Source organism: Salmo trutta, chromosome 12 (genome assembly GCF_901001165.1).
Source record: "Salmo trutta chromosome 12, fSalTru1.1, whole genome shotgun sequence".
Taxonomy (NCBI): Eukaryota; Metazoa; Chordata; class Actinopteri; order Salmoniformes; family Salmonidae; genus Salmo; species Salmo trutta.
The window spans coordinates 17,535,388-17,561,987 of record NC_042968.1 but is presented as its reverse complement, the minus strand read 5'-3'; the positions used below and the strand labels follow the sequence as shown (position 1 = coordinate 17,561,987).

At 45.4% G+C, this 26,600-nt stretch overlaps 1 protein-coding gene across 2 annotated transcripts in view; it reads right to left on the bottom strand.

Moving 5' to 3' along the window:
• Positions 1 to 26,600, bottom strand: part of LOC115203052 (polypeptide N-acetylgalactosaminyltransferase 18) — a 97,216-nt gene that overhangs the window by 42,046 nt on the left and 28,570 nt on the right. Inside the window, exons 1-3 of one of the 2 annotated variants that reach the window (XM_029767357.1) lie at positions 21,212 to 21,411; positions 17,985 to 18,180; positions 17,071 to 17,237 (exon numbers count right to left, since the gene is read on the bottom strand). In XM_029767357.1, coding sequence (XP_029623217.1) covers positions 17,071 to 17,237; positions 17,985 to 18,067 — 250 coding nt within the window. In that variant the 5' untranslated portion in view covers positions 18,068 to 18,180; positions 21,212 to 21,411. Of the gene's footprint in view, positions 1 to 17,070; positions 17,238 to 17,984; positions 18,181 to 21,211; positions 21,412 to 26,600 lie in introns of those variants that run through there. The other variant, XM_029767356.1, reaches the window with a different exon arrangement.

Genomic DNA, 26,600 nt, shown 5'->3' with positions numbered 1-26,600 from the left:
ACACTTCTCACTCTGCCCCTACTCGGATGGTATTGCGCCGTCCCAACCTTCGCTCTCTCTCTCCCGCTACTCTCTCCTCTTCCATCCTATCATCTCTTCCCTCTGCTCAAACCTTCTCCAACCTATCTCCTGATTCTGCCTCCTCAACCCTCCTCTCCTCCCTTTCTGCATCCTTTGATTTTCTCTGTCCCCTATCCTCCAGGCCGGCTCGGTCCTCCCCTCCTGCTCCGTGGCTCGACGACTCACTGCGAGCTCACAGAACAGGGCTCCGGGCAGCTGAGCGGAAATGGAGGAAAACTCGCCTCCCTGCGAACCTGGCATCCTTTCACTCCCTCCTCTCTACATTCTCCTCTTCTGTCTCTGCTGCTAAAGCCACTTTCTACCACTCTAAATTCCAAGCATCCGCCTCTAACCCTAGGAAGCTCTTTGCTACCTTCTCCCTCCTGAATCCTCCCCCCCCTCCTCCCTCTCTGCGGATGACTTCGTCAACCATTTTGAAAAGAAGGTTGACGATATCCGATCCTCGTTTGCTAAGTCAAACGACACCGCTGGTCCTGCTCACACTGCCCTACCCTGTGCTTTGACCTCTTTCTCCCCTCTCTCTCCAGATGAAATCTCGCGTCTTGTGACGGCCGGCCGCCCAACAACCTGCCCACTTGACCCTATCCCCTCCTCTCTTCTCCAGACCATTTCCGGAGAACTTCTCCCCTACCTCACCTCGCTCATCAACTCATCCTTGACCGCTGGCTACGTCCCTTCCGTCTTCAAGAGAGCGAGAGTTGCACCCCTTCTGAAAAAACCTACACTCGATCCCTCCGATGTCAACAACTACAGACCAGTATCCCTTCTTTCTTTTCTCTCCAAAACTCTTGAACGTGCGGTCCTTGGCCAGCTCTCCTGCTATCTCTCTCAGAATGACCTTCTTGATCCTAATCAGTCAGGTTTCAAGACTGGGCATTCAACTGAGACTGCTCTTCTCTGTGTCACGGAGGCTCTCCGCACTGCTAAAGCTAACTCTCTCCTCTGCTCTCATCCTTCTAGACCTATCTGCTGCCTTTGATACTGTGAACCATCAGATCCTCCTCTCCACCCTCTCCGAGTTGGGCATCTCCGGCGCGGCCCACGCTTGGATTGCGTCCTACTTGACAGGTCGCTCCTACCAGGTGGCGTGGCGAGAATCTGTCTCCGCACCACGCGCTCTCACCACTGGTGTCCCCCAGGGCTCTGTTCTAGGCCCTCTCCTATTCTCGCTATACACCAAGTCACTTGGCTCTGTCATATCCTCACATGGTCTCTCCTATCATTGCTATGCAGACGACACACAATTCATCTTCTCCTTTCCCCCTTCTGATAACCAGGCGGCGAATCGCATCTCTGCATGTCTGGCAGACATATCAGTGTGGATAACGGATCACCACCTCAAGCTGAACCTCGGCAAGACGGAGCTGCTCTTCCTCCCGGGGAAGGACTGCCCGTTCCATGATCTCGCCATCACGGTTGACAACTCCCTTGTGTCCTCCTCCCAGAGTGCTAAGAACCTTGGCGTGATCCTGGACAACACCCTGTCGTTCTCCACTAACATCAAGGCGGTGACCCGATCCTGTAGGTTCATGCTCTACAACATTCGCAGAGTACGACCCTGCCTCACACAGTAAGCGGCGCAGGTCCTAATCCAGGCACTTGTCATCTCCCGTCTGGATAACTGCAACTCGCTGTTGGCTGGGCTCCCTGCCTGTGCCATTAAACCCCTACAACTCATCCAGAACGCCGCAGCCCGTCTGGTGTTCAACCTTCCCAAGTTCTCTCACGTCACCCCGCTCCTCCGCTCTCTTCACTGGCTTCCAGTTGAAGCTCGCATCCGCTACAAGACCATGGTGCTTGCCTACGGAGCTGTGAGGGGAACGGCACCTCCGTACCTTCAGGCTCTGATCAGGCCCTACACCCAAACAAGGGCACTGCGTTCATCCACCTCTGGCCTGCTCGCCTCCCTACCTCTGAGGAAGCACAGTTCACGCTCAGCCCAGTCAAAACTGTTCGCTGCTCTGGCACCCCAATGGTGGAACAAGCTCCCTCACGACGCCAGGACAGTGGAGTCAATCACCACCTTCCGGAGACACCTGAAACCCCACCTCTTTAAGGAATACCTGGGATAGGATAAAGTAATCCTTCTCACCCCCCCCCCCCCCTAAAAGATTTTGATGCACTATTGTAAAGTGGTTGTTCCACTGGATATCATAAGGTGAATGCACCAATTTGTAAGTCGCTCTGGATAAGAGCGTCTGCTAAATGACTTAAATGTAAATGTAATGTAATGTAATGTCAGGCAGGTGGGCCACCAAGTAGTAAGTCATGTTTTGCAGAGGGGTCAAATAATTATTTCCCTCATTAAAATGCAAATCAATTTATAACATTTTTGACATGTGTTTTTCTGGATATTTTTGTTGTTATTCTGTCTCTCACTGTTCAAATAAACCTACCATTAAAATTATAGACTGATCATTTCTTTGTCATTGGGCAAACATACAAAATCAGCAGGGGATCAAATACTTTTTTCCCCCACTGTAGGACTCGTTTTACTGTGGATATAGATACTTTTGTACCTGTTTCCTCCAGCATCTTCACAGGGTCCTTTGCTGTTGTTCTGGAATTGATTTGTACTTTTAGCACCAAAGTACGTTCATCTCTAGGAGACAGAACGTGTCTCCTTCCTGAGTGGTATGAAGGCTGCATGGTCCCATGGTGTTTATACTTGCGTACGATTGTTTATACAGATGAACGTGGTACCTTCAGGCATTTAGAAATTGATCCCAAGGATGACCCAGACTTGTGGAGGTCTAAAAAAATAAAAATCTGAGGTCTTGGCTGATTTCTTTTGATTTTCCCATGATATCAAGCAAAGAGGCACTGAGTTTGAAGGTAGGCCTTGAAATAAATCCACAGGTACACCTCCAATAAACTCAAATTATGTCAATTAGCCTATCAGAAGCTTCTAAAGCCATGACATCATTTTCTGGAATTTTCCAAGCTGTTTAAAGACACAGTCAACTTAGTGTATGTAAACTTCTGACCCACTGGAATTGTGATAGTGAATTATAAGTGAAATAATCTGTCTGTAAACAATTGTTGGAACAATTACTTGTGTCATGCACAAAGTAGACGTCCTAACCGACTTGCCAAAACTATATTTTGTTAACAAGACATTTGTTGAGTGGTTGAAAAACCTAAGTGTAGGTAAACTTCAGACTTCAACTGTATACCTGTGTTCTCTGTCTGTTGTCAGTTCATTTTGTTTTGTGAAACCTACTAGCGGTTTCCCCCTTGCTCCCTGTCTGTTCCAGTTTTTCCCAGTTTTGACCATTCTGCCTACACTGACCCTGAGCCTCCCTGCCGTTCTGTACCTTGCCAAACCACACTGGATTATTGACCCCTGGATGCTCTGACCCTGAGGCTGCTTGCCGTTCTGGACCTTTTGCACCCTATCTTGATTTCTGTCCTCTGCCTGCCCTTGACCTGTCGTTTGCCTGCCTTTGTACTAGTAATACACTTTTGTTACTTCGACACTGTCTGCATCTGGGTCTTACCTGTAACGTGATAGTACGAACTGGCTATGACTGACCCAGCAGACTCAGACCAGCTCCACAATGCTGTCTCCCTGTAAGGAGCCACCATTGGAAGACAGGAGGAGTTACTGCAATGTCTTATGGAGGGACTCCATACCCTGGCAGAACGCCATGACCAGGTGTTCAATATATTGCTGGAGCAATTCACCACTGGGTAGCGGGTCACACACATAATCTCCCAGCCTACCCCAATGTCCTGAGAACCCCGCTTATCTCCTCCGGAGCGCTACGCTGGAGATTCCGGAACCTGCCGGGTTTTTCTCTCCCAGTGTTCCCTCATTTGAGCTGCAGCCCTTTTCATTCCCCTCGGACCGCATTAGGATAGCGTACATCGTAACACTGATGTCCGGGAGGGCATTGGCCTGGGCCACAGCGGTGTGGGAGTAACAGTCCGCCGTCTGCCTCAGTCTGGAGGAGTTCGTGGAGGAAGTTCAGAAGGTGATTGATTCTCCATTGTCCGGGAGAGAGGCTGCTTGTAATCTGCTCCAGCTACATCAAGATTCACGTACTGTGGCTGACTACGCAGTGGATTTTTGACACACTGGCGGCTGAGAGTGACTGGAACCCAGATGCGCTGTTCGACATGCGCCTGCACGGAGTATCAGAGGAAGTAAAGGACGAGCTTGCAGCGCAGGAACTAGCGACGGATCTCGACTCGATCATTGCCTTGACCATTAGGATCGATGGGCGACAACAGGAACGAAGGAGAGAAGATTCGATTTCACTCGCCCGTCCAAGGATTCCACCTCGCCTCCGAGGTATCCTGGAAGTCCCCGACGGCTCCGTTGCCAAGAGAACCCAAGGCTACGTGAGTTCCCCCGAGAGTCTCCGAAGACTGACAATTCACCTCTTCCCAAGCCTATGCAACTAGGCAGAGCTAGGCTGTCTCCAGCTGAATGGCTATACAGGCTTCACACTAAGAGTTACATGCATTGCAGGACTACTGGTAATTTCGTCTCCACCTGTCCACTAAAAGACAAGGCTCACCGGTAGGAGCGAGTACTCTGGTGGGCCATACAGAGAACTTTTCCTCTCCCCTTACTCACACCCCTTTTCATGCCATTTTGCTGTGGGGGAACCAGTCAAAATCTCTCCGGGTACTCATTAACTCTGGGGCCGATGAGAGCTTTATGGACGCTACCCTGACTTCCGAGCTGGACATCCCCTCTCCATTCCCATGGATGTTAGAGCACTGGACGGGCGCTCTATAGGCCGGGTCACCCACAATACCACCCACATCAAACTACGTGCGTGTCAGGGAACCACAGCGAGACAATCCAATTCCTGCTCAATAAGTCTCCTCAAGTTCCCGTGGTATTGGGATTCTCCTGGCTCCAGCAACACAATCCCCCCTGTCTGCATTCACATCTCCCAAGGTTCCGTTCACGTGGTCCCCAGCCTCTGACTGGGCGTTCCGGGATCTCAAACATCGCTTCACCACAGCCCCCATCTTGGTTCATCCTGACTCGTCCCACCAGTTCGTGGTGGAGGCCGATGCTTCGGATGTCGGAGTGGGGGCTGTCCTGACCCAGTGTTCTGCACTGGACCTCAAGTTACATCCCTGCACCGCCTTCTCCCACCGCCTCAATGCCACGGAGAGGAACTACGATGTGGGAAATTGTGAGCTTCTCATGGTGAAGATGGCGTTGGTGGAGTGGAGGCACTGGCTGGACGGGGTGGAACATCCATTCATTGTGTGGACCAACCACAAGAACCTGGAATATCTTCGCACTGCCAAGCGCCTCAATTCCAAGCAAGCTAGGTGGACGCTGCTGTTCACCCGGTTTAACTTCTTCTCATACCTGCTGGGATCCAAGAATGTCAAGCCAGACGCTCTATAGCCCCACAGCTTCAACCCCGGAACCCGAGTCCATCGTTCCCACCTCAACCCCGGGGTTCGGCTGGGAAAGCTGTGCCTCAAACATATTTCGCTATTCCCCAGCTGAGTGCCACCGCCAGGCATGAGGTGGGAACGATGGACTCGGGTTCCGGGGTTGAAGCTGTGGGGCTATAGAGTGTCTGGCTTGACATTCTTGGATCCCGGCAGGTATGAGAAGAAGTATGAGAAGAAGTTAAACCGGGTGAACAGCAGCGTCCACCTAGCTTGCTTGGAATTGAGGCGCTTGGCAGTGCGAAGATATTCCAGGTTCTTGTGGTTGGTCCACACAATGAATGGATGTTCCACCCCGTCCAGCCGGGGGGGGGGGGGGGGTGCAGATAACCAGATGCTCATTCCTGACGAGGTCCACTCCTCGATTATGCCACCCGGGCTCCCGGCGGACCATGGCCTTTGTGCGACAACATTTTTGGAGGCCTACCATCGTTCCTGACATCGCTGCGTTCATCAATGCATGCACGATCTGTGCACAGAACAAGGCTCCGGCTGGTCTCCATCAACCTCTGCCTGTCCCTCACTGTCCCTAGTCTCACATATCCCTGGACTTTGTCACGGGTCTCCCCCGTCTGATGGCAACACCGACATCCTGACCGTAGGGGATCGGTTTTCCAAAGCCACCCACTATATTTCTCTCATCAAGCTACCCTCTGCCAGAGAGACGGCCCAGCACATGGTGCAGCACGTCTTCCGAATTCATGGACTGCCTGTGGAAATGTCTCTGACCGGGGTCCTCAGTTCTCGTCCTGGAAGGCGTCCTGCACACTCACTGGGTCCTCGGCCAACCTGTCCTACAGGGTTCTGACCCCCAGTCCAACGGCCAGTCGGATCGAGTCAACCAAGACCTGGAGACGACTCTGCGCAGCCTGGTCTCCGCCAACCCCACCACCTGGAGTCAGCAAGTTGTGTGGGTCGAATATGCCCGCAACACCCTTCCTTGCTCTGCCCCAGGTTCTATCGCCCTTTGAGTGTTCCCTGGGGTATCAGCCCCCGCTCTTCCCTGAGCAGGAGGAAGAGGTCAACATACCTTCAGCCCAGATGTTTGTCCACCTGGAAGGCTCTCGTACCTGGAAGAGAGCCCGGTCGGCCCTTCTCAAGACTACCTCCAGGTATCGACAACAAGCGGTTCACCACCGGAACGGCTCCCCGGTATCGTCTAGGGCAGAAAGGAATGGCTGTCGACCCGGGATCTGCCCCTCCGGGTGGAATCCCACAACCTCTCCCCCCAGTTTATCGGCCCTTTCCCCATCTCCAAGGTCATTAGCCCTTCTGCTGTTCGTCTTCTGTTGCCCCGTACCATCCCACTTTTCATGTTCCTAGAATTAAACCCATGTCTCACAGCCCTTTGTCTCCTGTTTCCAGGCCCATCCCTATCCCCAGTCTCATCGACGTCCAACCGCCGTACACGGTGAGGAGTCTCCAGAAGTTTCGACCTCGTGGCAGGGGGTTCTAGTACCTGGTTGACTAGGAGGGTTATAATTCAAGATGGCATAGCAGTCAGACGTCCTTTGTCCTCATCTTGTTGTGTCCCGTATATATATATATACCACTGTTGGCAGTCATCAGCTATCCCTTTAGCTTTTCGAGCTCATCGGCAGTTTTGTACAACGCGACTCAGACCAGAGCATACCGGACCTATTTTCTCTCCATATCCCCGGATTTCTACTGCAAGCTCTGGACATTTACACCTGGATCTTGCAGCTAGCTAGCTGCTATCCGAGTGACTATTGGTTAACGTCGGTCCCGGAGCTAACATAAATTATTCCGGAGCTAGCCAGCTGAAGAGTTCCATCAGCCACTCCTGGGCTACAATCACCTATCCGGACCCGTTTTACTGCCGATGCGGAGCACCATCGGGCCTTCAAGACTGGACTACCGACGTTATCTGCCCGAGGGAGTTATCCAACTGGCCCCTCCGTCGCGATGTAACCTGAACGCCCATCTGCGGCCAGCTAATCGTTAGCTGTGTTATCGGCTGCTATCTGAATAGACCTATCGGACAATTTTCTTGGGCCACTATAACTATTTTGCCAATTGGATTGGTCCCCTCTACCACACGGAACCCCACTAATCTACCGACGGAAACGCACAAGGTGCCTAATAACAAACCATCTTCTGCCAACTTGCTACCAATGGCCCGGCTAGCTGTCTGAATCGCTGTGACCGCAACCGACCTCATTACTCACTGGACCCTTTTGATCACTTGGCTAAGCATGCCTCTCCTTAATGTCAATATGCCTTGTCCATTGCTGTTCTGGTTGGTGATTATTGGCTTATTTCACTGTAGAGCCTCTAACCCTGCTCATTATACCTTATCCAACCTCTCAGTTCCACCACTCACAAATGCGATGACATCACCTGGTTTCAATGATGTTTCTAGAGACAATATCTCTCTCATCATCACTCAATGCCTAGGTTTACCTCCACTGTATTCACATCCTACCATACCTTTGTCTGTACATTATACCTTGAAGCTATTTTATCGCCCCAGAAACCTGCTCCTTTTACTCTCTGTTCCGGACGTCCTAGACGACCAATTCTCATAGCTTTAAGCCATACCCTTACCCTACTCCTCCTCTGTTCCTCTGGCAATGTAGAGGTGAATCCAGGCCCTGCAGTGCCTAGCTCCACTCCTATTCCCCAGGCGCTCTCTTTTGATGACTTCTGTAACCGTAATAGCCCTGGTTTCATGCATGTTAGCATTAGAAGTCTCCTCCCTAAGTTTGTTTTATTCACTGCTTTAGCACACTCTGCTAACCCGGATGTCCTAGCCGTGTCTGAATCTGGCTTAGGAAGACCACCAAAAACTCTGAAATCTCCATCCCTAACTACAACATCTTCAGACAAGATAGAACGGCAAAGGGGGCGGTGTTGCAATCTACTGCAGAGATAGCCTGCAGAGTTCTGTCCTACTATCCAGGTCTGTACCCAAACAATTCAAGCTTCTACTTCTAAAAATCCACCTCTCTAAAAACAAGTCTCTCACCGTTACCGCCTGGTATAGACCACCCTCTGCCCCCAGCTGTGCTCTAGACACCATATGTGAACTGATTGCCCACCATCTATCTTCAGAGCTCGTGCTGCTAGGTGACCTAAACTGGAACATGCTTAATACCCCAGCCATCCTACAATCTAAGCTTGATGCCCTCAATCTCACACAAATCATCAATGAACCTACCAGGTACCACCCCAAAGCCGTAAACACGGGCACCCTCACAGATATCATCCTAACCAACTTGCCCTCTAAAAACACCTCTGCTGTTTTCAACCATGATCTCAGCCTGCATCCGTAATGGGTCAGCGGTCAAACGACCTCCACTCATCACTGTCAAATGCTCCCTGAAACACTTCAGCGAGCAGACCTTTCTAATCAACCTGGCCCGGGTATCCTGGAAGGATATTGACCTCATCCCTTCAGTAGAGGATGCCTGGTTATTTATTTTTTTAAATGCCTTCCTCACCATCTTAAATAAGCATGCCCCATTCAAGAAATGGAGAACCAGTAACATATATAGCCCTTGGTTCTCTCCAGACCTGACTGCCCTTAACCAACACAAAAACATCCTGTGGCGTTCTGCATTAGCATCGAACAACCCCCGTGACATGCAACTTTTCAGGGAAGTTAGAAACCAATATACACAGGCAGTTAGAAAAGCCATGGCTAGCTTTTTCAAGCAGAAATTTGCTTCCTGCAACACAAACTCAAAAAAGTTCTGGGACACTGTAAAGTCCATGGAGAATAAGAACACCTCCTCCCAGCTGCCCACTGCACTGAGGATAGGACACTCTGTCACCACCGATAAATCCACTATAATTGAGAATTTCAATAAGCATTTTTCTAAGGCTGGCCATGCCTTCCACCTGGCTACCCCTACCCCGGTCAACAGCACTGCACCCCCCACAGCAACTCGCCCAAGCCTTCCCCATTTCTCCTTCTCCCAAATCCAGTCAGCTGATGTTCTGAAAGAGCGGCAAAATCTGGACACCTACAAATCAGCCGCTAGACAATCTGGACCCATTCTTTCTAAAATTAACTGCCGAAATTGTTGCAACCCCTATTACTAGCCTGTTCAACCTCTCATGTCGTCTGAGATTCCCAAAGATTGGAAAGCAGCTGCGGTCATCCCCCTCTTCAAAGGGGGGGACACTCTTGACCAAAACTGCTACAGACCTATGTCTATCCTGCCCTGCCTCTCTAAAGTCTTCGAAAGCCAAGTCAACAAACAGATTACCGACCATTTCGAATCCCACCGCACCTTCTCCGCTATGCAATCTGGTTTCAGAGCTGGTCATGGGTGCACCTCAGCCACGCTCAAGGTCCTAAACGATATCTCAACTGCCATCGATAAGAAACAATACTGTGCAGCTGTATTCATTGACCTGGCCAAGGCTTTCAACTCTGTCAATCACCACATTCTTATCGGCAGACTCAACAGCCTTGGTTTCTCAAATGATTGCCTCGCCTGGTTCACCAACTACTTCTCTGATAGAGTTCAGTGTGTCAAATGGGAGGGCCTGTTGTCGGGGCCTCTGGCATTCTCTATGGGGGTGCCACAGGGTTCAATTCTTGGGCTGACTCTTTTCTCTGTATACATCAATGATGTCACTCTTGCTGCTGGTGATACTCTGATCCACCTCTATTCAGACGACACCATTCTGTATACTTCTGGCCCTTCTTTTTTTACCTCCCTTATCTCACCTCATTTGCTCACTTTGTATATAGACTTATTTTTCTACTATATTGTTGACTATGTTTGTTTTACTCCATGTGTAACTCTGTGTTGTTGTATGTGTCAAACGTCTTGCTTTATCTTGGCCAGGTCGCAATTGTAAACGAGAACTTGTTCTCAACTTGCACACAGGCCTCATCACGGATTTCCAACGCCGGCACCCCGGTCAACCAGGTATGAGCCCAGGTAGGACGACAGGTGGCACCCCTGGGGGTGTTCTCTGTCTGTTTCCGGTTCGTTTTGTTTCGTGAAACCTACCAGTGTTTTTCCCCCTTGCTCCTGTCTGTTCTAGTTTCTGTTTTCTAGTTTTTCTCGGTTTTGACCATTCTGCTGAGTCTGCCTGCCGTTCTTTACCTTGCCACACCACACTGGATTATTGACCCCTGGCTGTTCTGACCCTGCCTGCCGTTCTGGACCTTTTGCACCTTATCTGGATTACTGACCTCTGCCTGCCCATGACCTGTCGTTTTGTCTGCCCCTGTTCAAGTAATAAACTTGTGTTACTTCGACACTGTCTGCATCTGGGTCTTACCTGAAACATGATACCCTAGAGCCATTTTACCACATGTAGACCAAACTATTTGCATGATATTGATAAAAATGAAGCCTGACTTGTTGTAATGTTGTAAGGTAGGCCTACTGTACTTTTACATTTGTATGAGAGGGGGTAGTAAGCTTTAATTTTTGATAGGCTAAAGTTACTTGATAAAGACATGCTGTTAAGCACAGTTGTTATGTCATGAAGCTAAAATGTAATGTGTAGGGAAAGGATATACCTAGTCAGTTGCACAACTGAATGCATGAATCGGAGAGGTGCGGGGGGCAACCTTAAATCGACGTCCAAATCGGCACCCCGGGAGCAGTTTTTGTTGGGTATTAACTGCCTTGCTTAAGGGCAGAACTGCTGATTTTTCCACCTTGCCGGCTTGAGGAGTTGAAGAAGCCTTTCGGATCCTGGACCAACTTATTGTCTGCTACTGGCCAACTTATTTTCTGCACATGCTTGTGAATTGTTGCCTTATTCAAGAGTGCAATGTGGTTTGGTTCCTTTTTCAAATGTGTAATCTGGTTAAGATGAAAAGTCGCTTGCATAGTTAAAGCATACTGGTTGTGGCTATTAGCCTACTGGGATAGTTCATAGGAATATTTTCAGTAAATGTCCGTTGCCGAGCGCCGAACCTTCTTGCGGCACATGACATTCAGTTGCTAATGTGAATTGAAAAGTGAATAAACATTATGTAAACTGAAACATCACGCTGCCTCTCCTTCAACTTTCATCAATTAGAAGAAAAATGTGTATTGTCGTGCGCGGTGCTCAAGTTCAGAACGGTAGTCATTCAAAACCCATAATGAGCTATAAAGACCCTGAGCTCTGACGTCATATATAGCATGTAACTGTACAGCCACTGCGTTCCAATTTAGGCGCTTATCAGTGTCCAAATCTGCCATTTTAAACTCGTATAGGGGTACGAGGTGTAAAGGGATACTAATCAACAATGTCAAGCCAAGTCTCCAACTGAAGGAAACATGAGGTCAACCACCTGATATCAACTGATGTCAGCGGACAGATAGTGGTTTCACCTGTGTGCTAACTGGAACTCTGTGGTACCACTGACTTAAAAACCTGAGACATTACAATTGACTCTACAGGACAGGAAATCTTTACATTCAGAGTAATCACACATTGGGGAATAGCAGCCTATGAAATGCCAGCCAATACAAAAGGTTTCAGTCAATTACAAAGAATATTTTATGAGCTGTGTTGTGTAAACCTCCAGAGAAATGCCTACAGTATGAAGATAGTTAGACTCTTCCAAAGTGCTATTGTTCAAGTCTCAGCGTTCTGCTGCATCATTATAAAGCAGAGAGATGTGGTAAATGACTTCACACAACCCCACCAGGCACCTGCTTGTTTGCATCTGATGTGCTATCAGTCATCTCTCGCAATATTCACCAGATGGTACGACTACAGGCCAGGAACAGAGGGACCCCTAAACAGTACAGCTACTGTGCTCTGTATGGCTGGCAGCCATAATCCAATAATCACACATTTCACCATGTGTAACACCACACCAAAACAGTCCACCTGGGTGTAATGACTTATTGTAAACACTAATGGATCCACAGAGAATGGGACAGAAGGCCCCCTGCCTACATTTTTTGGGATGGTTCCCTATCAGTCAGTACACTCATTACAACACACAGCTATGCGGATTGCCGAGATTCACTGAAGAACCTTTGAGAATGCATTTGTAGCTACCCAGCAAACTGGGAACCTTCCTAGAACATTAGCTAAGGTTCCCATTAAGTTCTAGTTCGTGTTTTGTCTAACAGAATGATAACATCCCAAAAGCATTCATTCAAAGAATGTTTTTCTTCAGAAAATGTTTTAAATGAAATATCCTTGGAATGTTCTAACATTCACTAAAACGTCTAACCACCACCACAGAACATTCCCCAAACATTCTCATTAGGTTTCCTGGTTATGTAATAACACAAATGTGTTCTGGGAACGTTCTTGCAACATCAGGCGATTGTTTTATACAAACATTGTATACTCATCAGCACAACTGGACAGTGTTTGTGTTATGAGAATATTTCCCGCACCCTAACAAATATTCTGGGAACTTTCACAGAACCAATTTTGGTATTCTGGGTAGATATTCTGGGTAGACACTGCACAGCTACCAGCTCTCAAGATTGTATCATCCTGTTCAGAGGGAAAGCATTGAGTGTCATTATACTCAAAGAGGCATTGATTTCATTACAACCCAAGCAGAGGTAAGTAGAGAATGGAGAGTGTTAGCTTTACTTGGCCATTTTGCTTCCTCATTGTTTTCCATAATGCAGCTGTAGTTCCCCTCAAGCAGCAGTCTCCATTCTAATCTTCTCCCATAGCGAACAGCAGCATACTAAACATTGTCTGAGGGAGTTGAGCTTCAGGTACCATAGAATCTCACTGAATAAGAAAGCACATGAGATCTCTACTAGACCTAAGAGACTTGTGATTTCAAGGACAGCATACATTTTCCAGCAAATATAACAATAATACATGGAGCAGAATTTGAAAAAAAGTATATGAATCCTACATGATTAAATTAGATTATTGTATAATACAATGGTTACATTTGTTTATAATAACCACTCCAGCACCATGCAGTCCCAGTTCAGGTCAAGTAGATTGTGTTCTGAGGGAACCTTGTTTGCTGCCTTGAAGCGCAACACCTTGCCCTTGAAATAGTTGTTCTTTTTGGCTGAGCACCCTAGCGTTTTGTTTATCCTTGAGCAAGATGTGTCCCTCATCGATCATTGGGTAAAGTTCAATAGCCCACCTGGACGTGCTGTGAATGGTGGTGCTGTTCCATTTCAGAAAATGAGCGTTGGTTACAAGCTGCTAGATGTTTCACAAGTTGTGTTAATGCTTTCAGAGTGGCACATATCAGTTCAATGATGGAATGGGGAGTAGCTAAATGACATTCTCTGTTCAGATCATTCTCCTCAGGAAAGCAATTGGCACCTTATGGGCACGTGCTGATGACGTTTCATCAGCCGCATTAAGTCATTTAGTCATTTGTTTTATACAATTAATAATTAAGAGATTCAGATGTGTGAATTGAGAAGAATAATGATGAAGTGTAATGGTTTCTAATTAATCATAATAAAGCACATGGAGTCACAGGTTCATTACCCTGGGAACGGCTGATGACCAAGAACATCAATCTTTTATGACTGATACCCTAACTGAAGCTTCCTAAAACATTCTCATGTTTGAATGCAATAGGCACAGTTCTACAGTTACAGCTGTGGGAGTACTCAGCTGCACAAAACTGCAACATCCACTCGATTTGTGAAGTCATCAAGTGCAAAGTGTCTTTCATATAGATTCAAAGTTCCTTTTATAAAGATTATTCCATTTTGTACATTTGTGGAAAAAGCTAATGAAGACACCTGCAGAATCATGGACATAATAGGTTGCTATAAAACAAAATGCACAGTACAGATGTAGGATCTTAATTTGATCACCCTGTTGCAGGGTACGTTTCCTTTAATATGTGTAGTGTGTTTGAGGTTTAAAAAAAGTCTTCTGAATTTTGTAATTTCCACTTTGAAATTTCAGACTTCATTTTTCCCTCACGATAAATGTATTAACTCCTACAAAAATGTCCATTAATTATAATACACATAATAATTCACATTTCCTGTTAATGCAGGATTATTTTCCTGCTGTAGCAAACTGGCTGATATTAAGAACTTACATCTGTATAAGAAGCATAATGAATAGGTGATGATATATAGTGAGCTCCAAAAGTATTGGGACTGACTATTGTGTTGTTGCTTTGGCTCTGTACTCCAGCACTTTGGATTTGAAATAATACAATGACCATGAGGTTAAAGTGCAGACTAATACCCTCAAATTAAAGCTGACAGTCTGCACTTTAACCTCATAGTCATTGTATTATTTCAAATCCAAAGTGCTGGAGTACAGAGCCAAAACAACAACACATTTGTCACCGTCCCAATACTTTTGGAGCTCACTGTTAAGCCGTTTCCTATATTCCAAATGTGTCTTTCTAAATCGGGCACAGTTGAGGAGTTTATAATCCAGGGGGGATGGACCCAATCCTTGTTGTTGAGTCAAAGTTTCTGTATGTACTGTAGCTAAAAGCTGGGAGTTGGAGAGACACAGAGGCTGCCATCCATCACTCAAAATGAGCTCGGGTTGGCAACTCTGTCAGGGCTGTGAATGTAATACATGAACAAATCCTCGTCACTCCGCCCAGACCAAGAGACAGCGAGGGAAATAGAAAATAAAGTGAGAGAGAGAGAGTGCGAGAGAGAGAGAGAGAAAAGGCAAACGTTAGAGAGACTGATGTATGGAGTCTGAGAGAAGATGAGGGACCAGAGAGAGACGGGGAGAGTGGACAGACAAAGATGGATCCTCCTTCATGCTTCTTTCTCTAGCCCTGTGATATACAGCCTTTCTCCTTGCAATGGAGAGTAGCTGGATAACAAGGCTGTTAGAAGGTGCCTAAGGGGTTCTCATTGCCTGTTCGTAAGGATAATCATTTAGAAACTCACTCTGTGATACAACACTGTCAGATGACCTCATGCTGATTTGAATACAGAGAAATACACAAGATGACAGGTTCAACTAAGGACCGACAACATTCCAAACCATATAAGTTATGCTGTTTACAATTATCCTAAAATACAGTAGTGTGTAGTTCAATGTTGAAACATTGAGGGGTCATTGGCAGCCATTCCAAATTCTACTTCCAATGAAATCCTGAGCCTTCCTCCAATCAATCAGATGATTGTACACCTGTCAGAGTCCCTGTGGCACGGAGACATGTCTTCCTCAGGCCGGGTACATCATCCAATCAGCCAGGTAAATTGGCCCTTCTTCCCCTCAATGGTCACAGTGTCTCCTGCATGCTAATGCTGGATGGAGGTGGAGGAGAACTCTGTCTGCAGACAGAGATTCACATTATGATGCTCCTGGTGCTGGAGGACAGCAGCTAGATGGTGAACCCCTGAAACGGCCTAAGCAGCACCATGGGTCAACAGGCTGAAAACGTTTAGTAGAGATAAGATTAGCAATCATGACGATAATGATAAGGATAAATCTATCAGAGTGAATCTGACAGGATGCTCTGGCAAACAGGTTGCAATGCCATTAGCAAAATGTCACGGCGCGACTAGCTTTCCTGAGGGACCTCAGGGGCTGCTCTCTGACTCCCAATTACATGATAAAATCAAAGATTCCATGGGACACGGTAATCCACTTGAGCTGAGAGAGGACGGCAACAACCTTTGGAATTTCACCTTACAGAGGGGAAACAGATGGCATCTCCAGATAAGGGCACTCAGCCTACCCCCCGTACCCAGATAATAATGGACTGTCCCAGGAGGCTGTCAGCTCGCTGAGGCAATAAAGTGTGCCTCAGGTACCTAGGGATTAGCAGAAGGGTGCAGGAGGTTGAGTGCACAGCCGGATAGAGAGGAGAGAAGAGATGAGGGAGAAAAGGGAAGAGGGGTATCTTTAAATGAGTTCTTATCCCAGCAGGGAGAGTATGAGGTTCTTCTGGCTGACCCAACCCACTGACCCACCCATCAGCATTCTCTCCAATCACCAGTCTGCACCAACTGATAGCTGGCATTATTGACTTTTAGTGATGTAGTTCTGCACAAACTCTACAACAGCAGGATGTTTGCCTACATCTCACAGCTGGCTTCATCTTTAATCAGCCTTCCCCTCCACACCAGACTGTGTGACGGTGGCCATTAGTAACAGTAGACACAGGCCGCTCACTGATACAGCAGCACTGTTTAAAAAGACTGTGTGCTTGTGGTGAGACACCATAGGATCAGCTGGTGTTTTAAACCAGGCACAGCTTGAGACAGATCTCAGAACCAGTGGGCTCACACAGCTGGGAGGCCATAATAAAATGTAAAATACTTAATTACCTCTCTGGATAGTAATCTACCATCAGGCAGATCTCCCTGCTAATTAGTATTCTTTCACCTATCCTTTAAATCCAGTGAGCACAGCCCATAATTAAGGACATTAAAGAGCTAGATTATAAAAAGATAGTAATTACCCCTTTGTTTCCTGCAGACTAAGACTAGAAGATTCCCACTGATAAACTGGAGGCCAACAGAGCCAAGACCCAGAGCGAAAGAAAAGTACCGCCACTCAAGTTCTCAAAGGAAAAGGCAATCAAACAAAATATGGGCAAGCTACGGCTGCTTCAGACAAAACACTTTGTTGCAATACACTTTCATCATGGGTCATTTCTGTTCAATACAGTCTAATGATGCTCACCGTTGTCACTGTAGTCGTCAACCAGGATGATCTCTTTGAGGAGGTGGGAGGGGGTCCTGTGCATGGCAGAGTGGATGGAACGCAGGATGACAGACAAGGCCTCGTTCACAAAGATAAACACAATGCTAACTTGAGGGAGGTTAGATGGATACGTGATGTTTTTACACCTGGGGAGAAAACAGACCTGATGTGAGCGGAGTGTGGAAAGAAGGGACCTGATTTAGAGAAGTGCACATTCAAAGCAATACCATTCTACATTAAACAGATGTGTCTGTTTCTCAGACGCCCGGGCAATTTGTGGTCTCAATGTTGAGGTGCTTGTTATGTTAATGTCCCTGGCAGACCTCCAAACCCAACAGCAGATGTGACAGTAACAATACAATACGTGTATTTCAGTGTGATCCAGATAAAAGCATCTGTGAAGCAAACAATGGGATAAGATATGACACTTTTCACAACGTAACATTATTGTATGAGAACCGCAGATAGACAGAGAGGGGGAGTGAGGGTCTTTTATGCTTCTACTAGGTAGACAATAGTTGGTAATTATGGGAGATAAAATTGCACCCCACTGTTTTGAAGTAACACTTTCCTTCTGGGTTGCCTGTCAAAACAGGGCTTGAGTCAAATGCAGAGGCATATTCTCAACATGAAATCCCACTAGGCAGCTTTGTTTTTTATGCTCTCTACAAAGTCAAACAAGTGGGGACTCTAATGTGTGCTCTTCCGTATAGTCTGTATCCAAAACGATCACAACTAGTGTGTTATAGTGAGACCATAGTGAAATCAGACAGTCTGGATATGAAGGTCCTGTTAGCCCCTGGGCTGCTGGTATGACTTGGGGGGACAGCAGAAGCTTAAGTGGGTGATATTGTCAGTGATTTCCTGTGCTTTATTCGGATAGCTCAGCTTACCCATCAGGTCTGAGGTCTGGGATGGCTCTGTCCAGGGAGAGGCGGTCGCTGAGGTAGCCGTTGTAGCCGTAGTACTGAAACATCTTCAGGGCCACCCTGCGGCTGTCAGCGCTCAGCTCCTGACCCCAGTGGGCAAACAGGGACGAGTCAGAAAACGATTTGTCTCCTAGAACATCCTCTCCTTTCAGGGGGGTTTCTGTGGGAGCCCGAGAGAGAGAAAAAAATGAATATTTGTATAAGCCAGCCACACATAGACCCTGCCTGTTAATGAGGATGCATGAGAGGTGAGAGCAACACCTCAATAACAAGGTCAATGTAACCGCCCTTAGAACACTTAGTAGAACTCTTACATTAATAAATTAATTGATGTTACACTGCTTATGTCCACACAGCTATCGCACCTTAGAAAGCAGTAACAATACTCACATCAATATACAGTTCTGAATGTTGAGTAAATAATTGTATGGTATTACATTCATATACCGTGATAGAAAATAGACTGTATTCATTTATACAGCTCTTCAAGATAATAGATTTCCATGGTCACTGAGAAAGAGGTAGTCAAGCATTGTGATGTGAGCCTTCAGAGAGCGCAGCCACGGGCTAGTGGTTTGTAAACCAAAAGACACATTTAACGAAGCCAATAAAAATGAAGGCTCCGGTGAGCTTGATAAAGTGAAACATTAAAGCTGTCAAACAGACAGACAGTTGGTACATGTGATTACAGTGTTTACTCCTGGAATCCAATTGAATTTAAATAGATTATGCGTCTTCCTCTATGACTCTCACAGCCACACACTGTATGCCCCAAGGCTGTCATTTAATGCACTCATTCCTTTAAATCCCAGTGTGGAGGGATTCTACACTGTCAGGGAGGACAGAATGATACATCTGAAAGCTCTGTAAAGCAGAACGCTGCAGTGTGATTTGAATGTGACATTGTTGTACAGCTCGATGACATTTATGATCGCTGTGAAGACAAGGAAAAAAAGACTCAATACATTTGTGCAAATCTTGAATGTCGCTTCATCATAAATTACTCTGAAGGGGATCAGTGGAAAAGGTTATGTTACGATGGTTCAGTGTAGTGTGTCTATCTAGGAGCTTTCAATGGATCCAGAATAATCCTAGAGAAAACTGCAGAAAATCAAGCTGACGTGCTGTAGGTTTTCAATCTGCTCATTTTGTTTTGGCTGCTGTGATGACCTTAAGCCTACAAGGTTTCCCATTTCTTCTCAAATACACATCTCACATGGTGACCACAGTGGGGCTCAAGTTTACCAGGAGGACAGTCATTGTTTAAGGGGTTTAGCCAATACCTTGTAACACAAGGGAGTTGGGGATGTCACTGAGTCATTGGTTTCGGCGTACACATCACGGACAAACTGAAATGGTCCACCGACAGACAGCGTGGTGAAGAAGGCGCAGCAGTGCCTCTTCAACCTCAGGAGGCTGAAGAAATTCGGCTTGTCACCAAAAACACAAACTTTTACAGATGCACAATCGAGAGCAACCTGTCGGGCTGTATCACCGCCTGGTACGGCAACTGCTCCGCCCACAACCGTAAGGCTCTCCAGAGGGTAGTGAGGTCTGCACAACGCATCACCGGGGGCAAACTACCTGCCCTCCAGGACACCTACACCATCCGATGTCACAGGAAGGCCAAAAAGATCGTCAAGGACAACAACCACCCGAGCCACTGCCTGTTCACCCCGCTATCATCCAGAAGGCGAGGTCAGTACAGGTGCATGAAAGCGGGGACCGAGAGACTGAAAAACAGCTTATCTGTCTTACAGGCCATCAGACTGTTAACAGCCATCACTAACATTGAGTGTCTGCTGCCAACATACTGACTCATCTCTAGCCATTTAATAATGAAAAAAATTGATGTAATAAATGTATCACTAGACACTTCAAACAATGCCACTTTATATAATGTTTACATACCCTACATAACTCATCTCATATGTATATACTGTACTCTATACCATCTACTGCATCTTGCCTATGCCGTTCGGCCATCGCTCATCCATATATTTTTATGTACATATTCTTATTCATTCCTTTACACTTGTGTGTATAAGGTAGTTGTTGTGAAATTGTTAGATTACCCGTTAGATATTACTGCATGGTCGGAACTAGAAGCACAAGCATTTCGCTACACTCGCATTAACATCTGCTAACCATGTGTATGTGACAAATAACATTTGATTTGACAAAACAAGGCAGAGTGTGCACGGCCATTGTAACAGAACAGTAAGGGAGAGCAGCTCCAGAGGCACCGGTCAGGACACTGAGACTGTGGGGTCAGGGAGGTCCCTGGGCTGAATGGTCTGTCAGATGTGGGCATGTGATAGGATGCACACTCCCCAGACAACTACATGAAGAGAAAATAAGGTAATTCATATCCTAATGTACTATTATACAGTGTTTTATTCAGAAACCTGGGTAACAACATACTGTAAGAAAAAAATTGAGATAATTAACATGAAACCAAACAAAATGTCAAGGGGCCAACGAATCTAGATTGCCTCCAGCTATTTCCAGATCAACTCAGCAGACTAAAACAATTGCTTTGACAAGCCAAATTATATTTCCTCTAACATGAGGTCATATGAAAAAAAAAAATGGGGTGAGAATTAGACTAGAGTTGAAACATCACTATGAGAATCTGTTTGATGGCAGCACGACAATGAACCATTACCCTTTCACAGAAACCCACTTCTCCTGATTAAAAGAAAATGAAGCTAAACAGTGGGGGGGAAAAACAATTTCCATTTCTTTTCCATGTATCAAAAATGTGTTTTCCAAACCAAGAATAGATAAACATTAACAAGTAATGCTACTGTTAAACATCCAACAAATTCAGAAGGAAATGTGCTTTTAATGAATTATCTAAAACTCAAAATAAACAAGGCAGATGGTTGATTATTGTTTACCTCAGATTGAATGGTATACTTTCAGAGACAGAAAACAGTACCGCCAATAGTCTGTCTATCTGTATGGCTTGGTAAAGGTCTCTATCAGCAACACAGTGCTGCATTATACATCAGTGCAGCATATCTGCTGCCCTTGCTAGCCTGCTATGGTGACAAAGTAGAGCATTTAATCGTATTACTTGAGTCAGTGGTATGTATGCAGAGCGGCATTGGACTTTCCTACGAAACAAACAACCTTGTTATTGGCTGCGTTTCAAACTCATTAAAGACACACCCTCCTCCACTTACCCTGGCCTTATGCTCTTGGTGGAATCCCCACGACCATCTTTGCCGTCGGTCCAAACAATTAGCCAAGCAAGGGAAGTTGGCAACTGTGCGAGTGTACAATTCTGTTCACTCTGGGGCCTGAAACGCCCCATAATTCAATTCGCGATGATTGTAGATCCGCTAAGAAAAGTTTACCAAAACTTAAGACCAACATACAAGTGTAAGTAAAAAAAAAAAGTAAATAAGTTAGAAACTGTGCTGTTAATGCACATGACGGCAAAAACACAAATCAGAAAAGTAATTATGTTTTAGTTTGGCTAGCTGTTGGAAAAGTTAGCTAGCGCATAGAACTGTCCCTGCTATCACACTTATACATTGTAATTTTCGATTTACTTGATATCGTCGGATAGTGTTCGATGTCTGCGGATGCGTTGTCTTCCAGCCAAGATATGAAATGCAAATCATAATTGACTAGCGCATATAAAGCACACACAACTACTGGTGGTTCCATGATGACTGAAAACAACCGTGGGGCGAACGAGTGACACATTTCCAGGCAAGGGCGGTCCATTTAAAATGAATTCATTCTTCCCTTGTCCTGCAAGTGTCAAATCCTCACACGTCATTAGAAGTGTCCACTTAATTTGAGGTCTGAGGGGAAGGGTGTGTTTTTTACGTGTTTGCAATACAGCCAATATCTTCTTTAAGTACTGTATTTGGTCACATGCTAATTAGAAAAAACATTGAAATATGGTGTATGATTATGAATAATCACGAGAGTCGCTTGAACAACAGCAGAAATGAACACAATATGGTCAGCCAACTCACTAATATTGGCACCCTTGGTAAATACTTTTGAGCAAAACGGGCTGTGAAAAAAATCTATTCTATTTATCCTCTTGGTTTTTAATTCAAAATATTCACAAAAATCAAACCTTTAATTGAAGTAAAATTATTGAAAAAAAGTGAAATAAATATTTTTCTCCGAAACATGTGTGCCACAATTATTGGCACCCCTAGAAATTCTTATGAGTAAAATCTAACTGAAGTATATTCCCATTCATATTTTACGTTTTTTAAGTTCACCCGAGTGATTAGGAACACTTAAGTAGTAAGCCATGACTTCCTGTTTCACCGGGTATACACCGGTCAAAAGTTTTAGAACACCTTCTCATTCAAGTGTTTTTCTTTATTTTTACTATTTCCTACATTGTAGAATAATAGTGAAGACATCAAAACTATGAAATAACACATATGGAATCATGTAGTAACCAAAAAAGTGTTATACAAATCAAAATATATTTGAGATTTGAGATTCTTCAAATAGCCACCCTTTGCCTTGACAGCTTTGCACACTCTTGGCATTTTCTCAACCAGCTTCGTGAGGTAGTCACCTGGAATGCATTTCAATTAACAGGTGTGCCTTTAAAAAATATATATAATATAAACGTTTATTATTTTCCGATTAAAAAGACAATCGATACAAACATTGACATTCATTGTACTGTTGAATGGGATGGCCATATAGAGGGCAAAACAAAACGTAACTTTTTTTTTTACAGCCCGTTTTGCTCATATTGACCAAGGGTGCCAATATTAGTGGAGGGCACTATAATGCCTGAAGATGGGTAGCGTAAGTGTAACGAATACTCAGGGAGAAAAAGGTGGATGTTCACGCGCAGAATGCGGCAGATGTTTATTAAGCCTTCGCAGAAGGCAGGAGTCATGGTCGCAGGCAGGCAATGGTCAAACACAGGTAGGCGGGCAATGGTCAAACACAGGTAGGCGGGCAATGGTCAAACACAGGTAGGCGGGCAATGGTCAAACACAGGTAGGCAGGCAATGGTCAAACATAGGTAGGCAGGCAATGGTCAAACACAGGTAGGCGGGCAATGGTCAAACACAGGTAGGTGGGCAATGGTCAAACACAGGTAGGCAGTCAAAAACAAACAATACCTCACAACCATACAAACAGAAAGAACTGAACTAAATAGGGAGTTGATGAGACCAGGTGAGAAACGAACACAGGTGAAATCAATGAACAAAAATGAAAGACAAGGCTACGTTCCACAACACAAAGAAACAGGGCTACGTTCCACAACACAAAGAAACAGGGCTACGTTGAAGAACAAAGAAAAATAACACAAGGTTGACTAAGAAAAGACAAGCAGAACCTTACAGTAAATGAAACATACAGCATTGAAAGTTTCAGTTGCTTTGATGAGCAAAGGAATGCCTCCATTCTTGGATGGGAGAAGAACACAATGATTAGGCTCGGACCCTGATAAAGTTCTAAAAGTCTGCCAATCCCAGCAAACATGCCTCCAGGCTCATTCATGTGACTGCTTATGCTGGTGATTAATTAGGCCTTCTGAGACGCTTTCATCAGGAGTGAAAGGCTAGAGCGCCGGCTGGGTCAGGGGTTGATATTTTGCAGACAGGGTAACCTAGGCAACTTGTAATAGTATGGGCAGTGTCATTCCAAAGGCTCTTTTGTTGGGACAAGAACTCAGGAACCCCTAAAACATGTAGGCAGCCTCATATGCCTATTGAACACAGAGGAACCACTCAACTGCTGCATGCTCAGTGCGCTCTGACAAAAATGGTACAGTAATTCAGTGATGATCGCCTCTAAGACGAAAGAGAGTGTTGAAAACTCAGTAACACTATGAACCAAGTCTGTGTAATGAATTATAAATGAATGCATTAATATATTTATAAATGCTTATAGCTAGTCGTTTTATCCCACTTTCTTCTGACACACAAGTCCCAATCGCAGTTCAACAAGACAAGACTTAAAAAATGTAGAAGGCAGAAGAAATGTATCTCAAAAACATGATACGAAGCAGATAAACTGATGTTTCAGTAGGAGAAGGAGAGGGAGAGTAGAAGGAAAGGAGGATGCATGTCAATACATGTCTGGCTGAGGAACGCTGAGTTTTGATAGCTGGTCATGCGATTTGTTAGCAACAACATTGAGTTACCAAGCCCATTCACACTGAGATGAGCAACACAAATGAGGAAAAATTTGGTGGTTGAATTCAATAAAAGTTTTTATTAAAATTATGAATTTAAGCACACATCAGTAGGACCGCAGTTGTACAGGACAAACATAGGTACAGGTAAGTGTTTTCAGAATTTACATTTTTACAAGTATCGACTGATGGTGGCTCAATGTTGTTGATAGCAAATCGCGAGACCAGTTGTCAAAACTAAACTCCGCTTCAATATAAGAGAACAGAGTTGAGCGTTCCTCAGCTAATACTGAGCGGTTCCATTTAAGTAGCCTACAACTGCAACTCCTATAATAGGAAGAGGAACACCCTGCCTGTCTCTCGCTCCTGGCTTGTTTCTCTGTGGGTGGGAGTGTGTGTCTGTGTGTATGCGGTGGGTTCTGAAGGGCTCAGGAAGGGGGACCCAGCGGGGTTTTGCTTTAAACTGTGATGGCTCTGGTCCAGACACAGAGAGCAGCAACATAGGCCCAGAGCTTATCAGCAGCAGCCCAGCCTGGTGAAGTGAGTCAGTCAGTGCGCTCCATTGTGTGCACATCAGGACAAGTCAGTTAGGGCCATGTGCTTACTGTGGCACATCCACAGAGGAGGAAGGCTGAGAGACAACATGAAGAGGGAAACAGGACACACAAAGTGCCTTTATTCCTGGTTCAGGAAGGCAAACAGCACAATATAGCAAAGGGATTATGGCAACAAGAGGCAAGGGGGAGGTTTACAAAAGGAGGGCCACCGCAGAGTGAGAGAAAGTTAGATACAGTGAGTAGGTCTGTGTGCTGCAGCAAAACATGTGTTCCCTATGCTAACCTCCATGACAGAACACACAGAACCAACCCAGGGCAAACCGTACGAGGGAGGATTTCTGCTGTTTTATGGGAAAACAGGGATTTCAGGACAATAAGACACATTGCACCAGAGCTCCGCTCTTGCCTGCCGATCACTGTTCTCCTCAGTTGTTCAGTGAGATGAATCTCTCATCTGGGGTATAATAGGTAATTAAGACTCAACAGCGCTCATCTGTGCTGCTGTACCATGAGGCACCATATCAAACTCTATCAGATGAAATACATGATGATGGATTAAAGCTGCTCTCCAGCAGAGTGAGGGGAGGTCAGCAGGGACAGAGGGAAGAAAACACACTGAAGGTCTACATTAACCCTTTACATCCCCTTTCCAACCCAATTAAATAATATGACGGACTACAAAGTATTATTATATTTTTAAAGCTATCATATCATACCATCATTTTCAATTACATTTTCCCCACAAAACACTAACAGTAACCTTTCTGAAGAAATCACTGTGATAAGAGTACTCTGAAGAAGAAAATATATACATTACATCTTCTGGTGGCCTCACAGGGAGAACATATCTCAACCAGGAAACGTTTGTCTTTGACACCTCCAAGTTGAGGCACTGCATACATGGTAACTGACTGAGGCATAGTTGTGTTGAAAAAAACACTGTAAATCTTTGCCTGTTGACAAAAAATATGGGAAAAATGTACACCCTCTGTACACACGTTAGGCCCTTATAAATTGCCCTTGTGTGTAACCTTATTACCCCAAAATCTGTCCGGTATGACGCAACATTGTGACAAAGTCACTCTCACTACACTGGAAGTTAATAGGAATACGACTTTTACATCGCGAAACGTCTATCATGCATGTCAGATTTCAATACTGGCCGATGTCTTCTCTTGAACGAGCCATTGATCATATTTTTGCAATATTCCAACCTCGAGAAATGTATAATTTAATGGAGGGCTTAGCACATTTTTCCTATTTGTCAGCCTCTTTTGTTCAGGGTGCATTGCATGTTGCCATTGCCAGAGATATTCTAGAAAGGAGATTGGAATCCAATGAACGATGGACCTTATAATACTCCACCCAGCAGACTGTCGACCAATCGCGCTCACGTTGTCATGCCGCGCCATGCAGTTGCTAAGCTAATAGTTACACAATCCCTTCTCAAAGTCAGTGTATATATCGAGAAACGTGCCTATTTTCCTCGAAAGCCCCTTATGTCACGATTCCAAAGCTATATGATACTACAGATTGCAAGTTAATCTCACATCTTGGAAAATATTTATAATGTTCTTGTTGACGTCTTGTTGACGAAATTCGTGCTAATGTTGGGTTTTTGAGCTAGTGCCCAATAGACTCCCATTCACTCCTTGAAGGAGAGCAATCCTTGTCCCAGAATCGCTCAGAATGCACCGCATTGCTCATTGACGTAGCATGGGCAACGTTTCCCATCTTCTCAAAAGTACACTGCTCAAAAAAATAAAGGGAACACTAAAATAAAACATCCTAGATCTGAATGAATGAAATAATCTTATTAAATACTTTTTTCTTTACATAGTTGAATGTGCTGACAACAACATCTCACAAAAAGAAATC